At 44.5% G+C, this 10,290-nt stretch overlaps 1 protein-coding gene across 3 annotated transcripts; it reads right to left on the reverse strand.

Annotated features, from left to right (window-relative positions):
- Positions 1-213: 213 nt before the first annotated feature.
- Positions 214-9,712, reverse strand: lsm6 (LSM6 homolog, U6 small nuclear RNA and mRNA degradation associated). Of its 3 annotated transcripts, none has more exons than XM_068041343.1 (4): positions 9,371-9,712; positions 2,757-2,873; positions 1,836-1,949; positions 214-585 (listed from the first exon to the last, which is right to left on the reverse strand). In XM_068041343.1, exons 2-4 carry the CDS (start codon positions 2,848-2,850, stop codon positions 551-553), a joined length of 243 nt encoding a protein of 80 aa, XP_067897444.1. In that variant the 5' UTR covers positions 2,851-2,873; positions 9,371-9,712; the 3' UTR covers positions 214-550. The 3 variants fall into 3 exon arrangements, with proteins under 3 accessions (XP_067897444.1, XP_067897440.1, XP_067897439.1); XM_068041339.1 differs by having other exon boundaries at positions 9,298-9,712; XM_068041338.1 differs by lacking the exon at positions 9,371-9,712 and adding an exon at positions 7,267-7,447.
- Between the last annotated feature and the right edge of the window lie 578 nt (positions 9,713-10,290).

Consider the following 10,290-nt stretch of genomic DNA (forward strand, 5'->3'; position numbering starts at 1 on the left):
AACATCAAGAGTTCTGTACTGGTGCACTATCAACTAACACAAATAGCCAAGAGGGAAGACTGCTGCTATTTAAAACAAAATCTTAAAAGTCATGCATAGATACAGCTTTTATGATTTCACTATAAATTGCAAACAGCAGAAATCTTTACCACACCCCCCCCATCCTTTGGTGAAAACGTTATTTGTAATGGTATTGAACGTAAACCAAGTGAGGCATGTATATCAAGTCCTTTATTCACAACATTTTCAGCAATGCATTAGCTTCTCCCTAAACAGGTACTTAGCTTTAAATGTGCACAGCACCTCAGAAACAGGCCAGAGCTTGCCTTGATGACCCTTCATGTTTCATACATACATCATAGCCATTATCTACTTCTGAAAGTAAACTAAAATAAGACAAGTATTTCCAGAAAATGAAAAACTCATGAAAAACTATTATATGCACCAAATATTGAAAAGAACGATGAAACTAGAATGTCTTTTGCATTTAAAGAATAAAACCAATTTTTTGGTTTTTAAATCAAAAAACAAAACATTTGGTAAACATCATTTAAAGTCTCCTCTTCTGTGTGCTTATGTACAACACTGAAAGAAAAAGAAAAAAATTTAAAGATTTGTTAGTTTAAGATAAATAAATACAAGTTAGTGTCTATTAATTAATAGAGAGACCAGTACTGTGGTTAACTCAAGGACCAGAGGAAACAAAATAACTTCACAAACTGAAGAAATCCACATATTCCAGCCATGTCTTCTAAAGTGTCAATGGCAGCCTACCAATGAAAAGGCGACATTGTGACAAATTTACTGCATTCACTATACTAGTTTAAAAATTAAATGCTCTGTCGCTGAGTGAGCTGATTGGTATGTTGGAGATGAGAAAAACAATGAAGAAGACATGAGTCAAGACTGGTTTCACACATTTTGCTGAGGGAGGTGTTTAAACAAGTATTACTTTGGAAAGAGATAAACAGACTGGTTAAGCTGCCAGAATAGTATGAAATTTATCAGACTCTCTTAGTCTAGAAAGATCCCAGAACCCACCTTTATTTTACAAATAAAATTTGTATTATTGGATAGTTTGTTAAGAGTTACTTCTCACATGTTCCAAAGTCCTTAATTAGGACATCAGAGCAGCACAGTACATTAGGCAGGTAGCATGCTTGTTAAATTAAAAAAACTGAGGAGAATTTAATTAGTGGTTATGGACATTTTGAATGCTTTAGATACTTTGATTTAAAATTGCAAATGGAATGCACAATTAGAGGGAAAACTTCTTAACAAAAACACAGCATCACTGGCAGATACTGAAGGGGAAGATGTCAGTAGCCCAGTGACACAAGCAAGCATGCGCCGTTAGGACATATCTCCAAATGTTTCAATCTCACTGAAAAACCAAAAGAAAAATACAAGCTCCCCAAATGATTCAACAGATATTAAACTTCATTGTGTGACAAAGGAAAATATCCAGGAATCAGATCAGGTAAAGTGGCATTTGTGGATCAGTGCGTATATGCATTCAAAGCTCACAATTGTTGCCACAGCAAATCTACCAAGATCACAGCAATATCATATTTAAAAACATCTTATTTTTCTTTGATAAAGAGGAAGAGACAGAATGAGAAAGAAACAAAACAGATAATAAGAAAAATTGGGAGTCACAGAGCAAGAGCGCGAGGAAGACCTGCTCGCACGCACATCCACATACAAGCAGAATGACAATTACAGGAAGAGAATTTTTTCAAAAGCCAGAATTAACACCATAGCAGTTTTATAATCTAATATAACGCAGAGAGAATTTTCAGATTTTATTAGAAAGGGAAAAAAGTCAAATTTACCATTGTTGCCTCGAATAAACGCATCTCCGTACTTGTTCTTAAGTTGACCATTTACATATTCTTCTGTTTGTTCCAATGCTATATTCATATACCCATCCAGACAAGCCAAAACACCTGGCAAAAATGAGACAGGCGCAATTATAATATATTACAACCCAGTACCAGAATGTTCAATGGGATTGGTTACAATACTGATTTATACAACCTGGTAACAGTTACAACACGTAAGAACTAAAAGTGGATTTGACAGCACAATAAATGTTTGCCACAACCTATAGACCTCACTGAGTGACAATGGATAGCAATAAAAGAATACCATCCCTTATATTACACAAAAATAAAAACATACAATAAAAAGATACAATACTCCCTAAAATTGACTGTTAAAATTGAACGAATTTCCATTTTGAAATGGAAGATTACTAGTTTTATCTGACACTTGGGCTGAGGGAGAATTTATCCCTTCATTAGTTAAAACATCCTACCTAAGTGAGAAGTTCCTTATATTCAGTGAGGAAGGTGAGGAGGGAAAGAGGAAGAGGAAAAAAAAAACAAAAGAAAAACAACAACATCCACCTTTAGTTTGACAAGCCTCCAGTTAGTTAATAGAACAGTATGAGGAACAGATGCTGAAATGCTTTACCACTGTAGGCAAAGGAAGCTATTTATAGGCATGAAAATCTAGTACTGAAACACGGGGATTTTGATTTATTTGGTAAAGTGGAAAACAGCCTCAGTTTTTATATACAACATGCATCAGAAAAAGCAGCAGTACAAACATTACAATTGTTCTGAGCAGCAAGAACTCTGGTGGTCTGAAGGTAATTAGATTAAGCTTATTTCTTCTCTTAAAAGACGTGTCCATAAAACTGGCCTGTTTACTCTAGCACTTAAGAATCTAAGTGGGCCAATATGTATTACCTCGATAATCAACACCCGAGTTCAGTTTGACCACCACTGGTCTTCCTATGATTTGTTTTAGAAAATCGCTGGGTGTTTGCTTTCGCAGACTCATTCTGTAGCCTTCAGCTGATACACCTACACAAGAAAAGAGACATGTCCTCAATAACATGACTAGTGCAAATAATTTACATCGTACTTTTCAAAGAACTGACAAATGTTTCGGCACATTTGCAACCTGTGGCCAAGAGCGGGGGGGACAGAGGACTGGATTTTATAAAAGCAAAATACTGCGGATGCTGGAAAACTGAAATAAAAACAAGAAATGCTGGAAATACTCAGCAACTCTGGCAGCATCTGTGGATTTTGTTCCCAGCCCGACATAGAGTTCCATGGCAGGGCAGGAAGAATCAGAGCAGCAGCCACAGAACTAGAAGGGGCATCACCCCTTCACGCCACCTCTGGAATGTTACCAGCAGTGAGGCGGGGGGGGGGGGCCTCCGCCAAGCGAGGAGGATGCCTTGGAGATTAGGCACCTTCCTTGGCTGGGGGGGGGGGGGGTGGGGTGGTCACTCCTTCATGGGCAATTTGTGGCCCACAGAGGACCCACCCCGGGAACACTGTAGCCCCCAGGACCCACCTCCCACTGGACCGAACACCCAACCCCACTTCCCCGGAGCCTTTTGGACCAGCCCCAGTGACCCCGCCTACCCTACCTCAGGTCCGGGGTTCCAACGTTCGGCCTGGGTCCAAGGCCTCCGCAGTACCGGCAGTGGCTGCCTCTCCCGGTGGCGCTGCCAATACTGTTGAGCTGCTGGCCCTCTGATTGGCCGGCAGCTCTTGGTGGCAGAATCCACATCCCTATTAAGTGTTTAAAGGGACGGGGATCCCGCCTCCTTAAATTTTGACCCCAAAAGACCAGAGGATCAGTCTGGGGGTCAGAAAAAATGCAGAGGCAGGGTTCCCCCTGAATTTTTAGCCTGGCGCCAGGATCCCCACCTCCTGCATAAAATCCAGCCCAGACAGACAGAATGAGTGGAAGACAAGCAGAAAGTCAGTGGCACACAGACAGAGTGTCAGGTATGGGCAGAGAACTCTTTTTTCCAAAAAACCTCAATTTGAGTTCAGTAGTTTAACATGACGCAGAAAAAACTTGAGTACTTTTAGGAAAAGATTAAAGTCAACTTAATTTGTTATTTTAAGGCCAAAGCTCGGCTCAGTGGTAGCACTATCGCCTCAGTCAGAAAGTAATGGGTTCTAGACCCACACTAGAGACTTGGGCACATTAACTAGGTTGACAGTTCACTGCAGTGCTCAGGGAGTGCTGCGCTGTCAAAGGTGCCATGGTTTAGGTGCAATGTAATCGAGGCCCCATCTGCCTTCTCAAACGGATGCAAAACATCCAATGGCACTACTTTAAGAACGGGGCAATCCTCCTGATGTACTGGCCAACATTTACCCCTCAACCAACATCCCTAAAATAGGTTGTCAGGTCATTTATTTCATAGATGCTCGTGGGATCTTGCTGTGCACCAACTGATGCATGTTTACCTACATTACAACATTGGATAAAGTCCAAAAGTACTTAATTGGTTGTAAAACGCTTCGGGGACATCCTTTTGGACATGAAACATGCAGATCTGTTTTTGCTTCCTTTTGTATTTTTAATTAAAAAAGGGTAGGTTACAGAAAAAGATCTGTAGAAATTGAAACAAAAACAAGAAATGCTGGAACCACTCAGCAGGTCTGGCAGCATCTGTGGAAAGAGAAGCAGAGTTAACGTTTCGGGTCAGTGACCCTTCTTCGGAACTGACAAATATTAGAAAAGTCACAGGTTATAAGCAAGTGAGGTGGGGGTGGGGCAAGAGATAACAAAGGAGAAGGTGCAGATTGGACCAGGCCACATAGCTGACCAAAAGGTCATGGAGCAAAGGCAAACAATATGTTAATGATGTGTTGAAAGACAAAGCATTAGTACAGATTAGCTGTTAATACACTGAATATTGAACAGCAGCAAGTGCAAACCTGAAAAAAAAGTGGGTAAGCAAACGGAACAAACTAAGATGAAATGAAAAAAATGCAAAAAAAAAATTGTAAAAAATGTAAAAAAAAAAGAGAAAAAAAAATAACTAAAAATGGAAGTAAAATGGGGGGCTGTCATGCTCTGAAATTATTGAACTCAATGTTCAGTCCGCCAGGCTGTAGTGTGCCTAATCGGTAGATGAGATGCTGTTCCTCGAGCTTGCGTTGATGTTCACTGGAACATTGCAGCAATCCCAGGACAGAGATGTGAGCATGAGAGCAGGGGGGAGTGTTGAAATGGCAAGCAACCGGAAGCTCAGGGTCCTGCTTGCGGACTGAGCGGAGATGTTCCGCAAAGCGGTCACCCAGTCTGCGCTTGGTCTCCCCAATGTACAGGAAACCACATTGTGAGCAGCGAATACAGTATACTACATTGAAAGAAGTACAAGTAAATCGCTGCTTCACCTGAAAGGAGTGTTTGGGGCCTGGGATAGTGAGGAGAGAGGAGGTAAATGGGCAGGTATTACACCTCCTGCGATTGCAGGGGAAGGTGCCCTGGGACGGGGACGAGGTGGTGGGGGTAATGGAGGAGTGGACCAGGGTGTCGCGGAGGGAACGATCCCTTCAGAATGCTGACAGGGGAAGGGAGGGGAAGCTGCGACTGGTAGTGGCATCATGCTGGAGGTGGCCAAAATGGCGGAGGATGATCCTTTGGATATGGAGGCTGGTGGGATGAAAAGTGAGGACAAGAGGAACCCTGTCACGGTTCTGGGAGGGAGGGGAAGGGGTGAGGGTAGAGGTGCGGGGAATGGGTCGGACACGGTTGAGGGCCCTGTCAACCACAGTGGGGGGAAATCCTCGGTTGAGGAAAAAGGAGATCATATCAGAAGCACCGTCATGGAAGGTAGCATCATCAGAGCAGATGCGTCAGAGACGGAGAAACTGGGAGAATGGAATGGAGTCCTTACATGAGGTAGGGTGTGAAGAAGTGTAGTCGAGGTAGCTGTGGGAGTCGGTGGGCTTATAATGGATATTAGTAGACAACCTATCCCCAGAGATGGAGACAGAGAAGTCGAAGAAGGGAAGGGAAGTGTCAGAGATGGACCATGTAAAGGTGAGAGAAGGGTGGAAATTGGAAGCAAAGTTGATAAAGTTTTCTAGTTCGGGGCGGGTGCAGGAAACGGCACCGATACAGTCATCAATGTACTGGAAAAAGAGTTGGGGGAGGGGACCGGAGTAGGACTGGAACAAAGAATGCTCGACATATCCCACAAAAAGACAGGCATAACTAGGACCCATGCGGGTACCCATAGCAACACCTTTTACTTGAAGGAAATGCATGGAGTTGAAGTAGTTGCTCAATGTGAGAACAAGTTCAGCCAGGCGGAGGAGGGTGGTGGTGGTGGATGGGGACTGGTTGGGCCTCTGTTCCAGGAAGAAGCGGAGAGCCCTCAAACCATCCTGGTGGGGGATGGTGTAGAGCGATTGGACGTCCATAGTGAAGAGGAGGAAACTGGAAATTGTCAAAATGACGTAGGGCGTCAGAAGAGTCACGGATGTAGGTGGGAAGAGACTGGACCAGCGGAGAAAAGATAGAGTCTAGATAGGAAGAAATAAGTTCAGTGGGGCAGGAGCAGGCTGACACAATGGATCAGCCGGGACAGTCCCATTTGTGGATTTTGGGAAGGAGGTAGAAGCGGGCTGTCCGGGGTTGTGGGACTATGAGGTTGGAAGTCGTAGAGGGAAGATCTCCAGAGGAGATGAGGTCAGTGACAGTCCTTTGGACGGTGGCTTGATGTTCGGTGGTGGGGTCATGGTCCAGAGGGAGGTAGGAAGAGGTGTCTGTGAGTTGGCGTTGAGCTTCTGCAAGGTAGAGGTCGGTACGCCATACAACAACAGCACCACCCTTGTCTGCAGGTTTGATGACCATGTCGGGGTTAGACCTGAGAGAACGGAGTGCCTCAAATTCAGAGGGGGACAGGTTAGAGTGAGTGAGGGGGGCAGAGAAATTGAGACGACCAATGTCTCGCCGACAGTTTTCAATGAAGAGATCAAGAGCGGGTAAGAGGCCAGGGGGAGGGGTCCAGGTAGAGGGAGAATGCTGGAGGCAGGTGAATGGGTCTGCTGGTCGGGGGGAGGACTCCTGGTCGAAGAAGTGAGACCGGAGGCGGAGGTGACAGAAGAAGAGCTCAACGTCATGCCGAGTGCGAAATTCATTGAGATGGGGGCGTAAGGGGAATTGTAGAAATTGTACTGAGATGCCAAAGAGCTCAAGTAAGAGGCTCTCCATAATCCAATCCTTTTAACTGTTAGTTTTCAGAGGAACTTAGGTACTCGTACAAGAAACACAGAAAGTTAGCATGCAGGTACAGCAAGCAATTAGGAAGGCAAGGGGATTGGAGTACAAGAACAAGGAAATCTTGCTACAATTGTACAGGGCTTTGGCAAGACGACACCTGGAGCACTGTGTGTAATGTTGGTCTCCTAATTTAAGGGAGAATATACTTGCCTTGGAGGCAGTGCAGCAAAGTTTCTCTTGACTGATTCCTGGGATGAGAGGGTTGTCTTATGAGAAGAGGTTGAGTAGAATGGACCTGTACTCTGGAGTTTAGAAGAATGAGAGGCAATCTCATTGAAACATATAAGATACTGAGGGGGCTTGATAGGGTAGACAGAGGCTGTTTCCCCTGGCTGGAGAATCTAGAACTGAGATAAGGAGGGATTTCTTCACTCAGACGGTTGTGAATCTTTGGAATTCGCTACCTCAGATGGCTGTGGATACTCAGTTGTTGAGAATATTTAAGGCTAATACTGGCAGAGTAGGTTCGAGGGGTTGTATGGCCTACTCCTGCTCCTATTTCTTATGTTCTTAAGCCTGAGAAAAAAAAAATTATAATATGGCAAAGCTTATTCCTTAGGACAAGACAATATGACTCCAACATACTCCTGCAGCTCAAAGATTGCTGCAGAGTTCTGGTCTCCATGTTCCAAAATGTTCATAGACGCACTGGTATAGGTGAAAAAAAGATTCACAAGGAAGACAACTGAGAAAGATATACTTATCAGGAAAAGCTGAATAGGCTTCTCTAGAAAAGAGAAGGCTGAGGGATAACCTGACAGAGGTCTTTAAAGTTATGAAGTGATTTGATGGGTAAATTTAGAGAATATGGGCTGGATTCTCACCGACGAGCTCAAAAAAATGACAGGCCCGCGAAAGAGCCACCGCAATCTTAAGAGTGATGGCTCATTTAAATAGCCAGGGCGCCCCCCTCCCCCCCCCCCCCACAATCACGTGGAGGGGGCGGGCTGTCCGTCCATGGCAATAGCGTCAGATGCCTGTGCGCAGTTGCTGACACCATTTTTGAAGGGCAGCCAGCCCTGCCAGGATATTTAAATTTTTAAAGACATATTACCCCCAGAATTATATAAAGTTCCAACGCCCCTTTCCCACCCCCATAACAATTACATGAACTATTTGCCCTTCCCCCCTCCCAAAACACTTACATTTAACACCTGACCTCCACCCCCACACCCCCAAAACTGCACAGTTTAAAGTACAACCCTTCCCACCATCCCCTTCACACGACATTTATTTCACCTTGTTCACCCCCCCCTGCACTGATAAACTTACCCTCTCCCCCCTACCCACCAGTGTCGCGCCTCGTTTCCCCAGACGGGGAACTGAAGGTGCAGGAGTGCTAGGCGACAAGCCCTCTAGATCGCAGGTGAGTATATTTAAATTAATTAATTCGACTGATTTAAATATTCAAATTTCAGTCCTGTTTCCCAACAGCAGTGGGCCGCCACAGAGCCTCGCTGCCGCTGGGAGGATCGGGCCTGGCCCTGCCAGCGTCAAGGTCTGTGGCAGGCCTCATTCAAAGCCATCTTCAGGGCCCCCCCCCCCACCCCACCCCCACGAATCATGACATTGAGGGCTGCGTAAAATCCAGCACTATACTTCCAATGTGGGCCCATAAATGTAATACAAAAGCAAAATACTGTGGATGCTGAAAATCTGAAACAAAAACAGAAAATGCTAGCAATACTCTGCAGGTCAGGCAGCACCTGCGGAGAGAAAAACAGTTAACGTTTCAGGTCGTCACCACGGATTCGTTTTTCTTTCCAGAGATGCTGCCATAAATATGACTGTCACCAATAAATCCAATAAGGAGTTTAGGAAAAACATCTTTACTCAAAAGTGTGGTTAGAATGTGGAACTCACTACCACAAGGGGGGCAGTTGAGGCAAATAACATGGATGAATTTAAGGGGAAGCTGGTTAACCACGTGAGGGACAATGGGAGGAGGCTCTTCTGGAGCATAAACACGACCAGTTGGGCTGAATGGCCTGTTTCTGTGCTGCAGACTCAATGTAATTGTATACAAAATAATTATAGGATTCTTACACTAATGATTACATATTAAGATCAGTCTCTTTATACCAACAGGTACCTTTGTAGAAAAGATGAATGTAAGTAAAATGGATTGAGTTCACCAGGCCCCAGTAACAGCTCCGATATAAACTTCACAAAGGCACTTACAAGCATCACAGCTTCTCTATGCAGGCCTCAGGTACTTGCCGCAACCCCGAGCGAGCAAATGCCGCACACTTACAACTCACTAACTGTCCGATTCGAACGTGGCCCGGACGATTCCAAACCCTCCTTCACCCAATCCGTCAATCAATTCGAACGTGGCCCGGACGATTCCAAACCCTCCTTCACCCAATCCGTCAATCAATTCGAACGTGGCCCGGACGATTCCAAACCCTCCTTCACCCAATCCGCCAATCAATTCGAACGTGGCCCGGACGATTCCAAACCCTCCTTCACCCAATCCGTCAATCAATTCGAACGTGGCCCGGACGATTCCAAACCCTCCTTCACCCAATCCGCCAATCAATTCGAACGTGGCCCGGACGATTCCAAACCCTCCTTCACCCAATCCGCCAATCAATTCGAACGTGGCCCGAACGATTCCAAACGCCTTCACACAATGCACCAATCGCGTGCGTAAACGCGCCCCCCTCCTGCGTGTCATCGCTACGGAAGCCTCGCTGGAAAAGAATTCGAAAAAAAGTCGATTCAAAGAGTAAGGTTCAGGTTTTGATGTGTGAAGATACCGGAATTGCATTGTGCTGCATTGTGTGAAAATAAATGTAACTTAGGAAAATTGCTGATAACTTTTTGCCGAGAATGTTTCGATAAAACTTAAGGTCATGACATTTCCGTCTCTATACCCGGCTGGCCTCCAATGGCATAATAAAAAGGAACCGTAAAATGTTGGAAATCTTAAATAAAAAAAGAGACAAGAAATACACAGATCTATGTATTGCCAGCATTTTTTACTTTTATTTCTTATGGCATAAACTTAATGGCCCAGAATTTACCGGTAAAATAACAGCGAGTTTAATGTGCCTGCAGTTATTAGTGTATAAAATACAGTAATTAGGACAGAGATACACCATGAACCAGATTTTGCGAGGGGCGGCGGTGGTGGGGGTGTTAATGGTGAAGTCATTACCCATCTGAAAT

The sequence above is a fragment of the Heterodontus francisci genome, chromosome 1 (assembly GCF_036365525.1).
Source record: "Heterodontus francisci isolate sHetFra1 chromosome 1, sHetFra1.hap1, whole genome shotgun sequence".
In the NCBI taxonomy this organism is placed as follows: domain Eukaryota; kingdom Metazoa; phylum Chordata; class Chondrichthyes; order Heterodontiformes; family Heterodontidae; genus Heterodontus; species Heterodontus francisci.

What these genes read in the sequence shown, in the direction of transcription:
- lsm6 (XM_068041338.1), bottom strand. Translation starts at nt 7,390, where the DNA reads ATGAGATTGCCTCTCATTCTTCTAAACTCCAGAGTACAGGTCCATTCT. An exon ending in TTTGCTGCACTGCCTCCAAG is followed by an intron (nt 2,874 to 7,266) that starts GCAAGTATATTC and finishes TTTCTTGTGTAG; the next exon opens with GTGTATCAGCTGAAGGCTAC. An exon ending in GTTTATTCGAGGCAACAATG is followed by an intron (nt 586 to 1,835) that starts GTAAATTTGACT and finishes TTTTTCTTTCAG; the next exon opens with TGTTGTACATAAGCACACAG.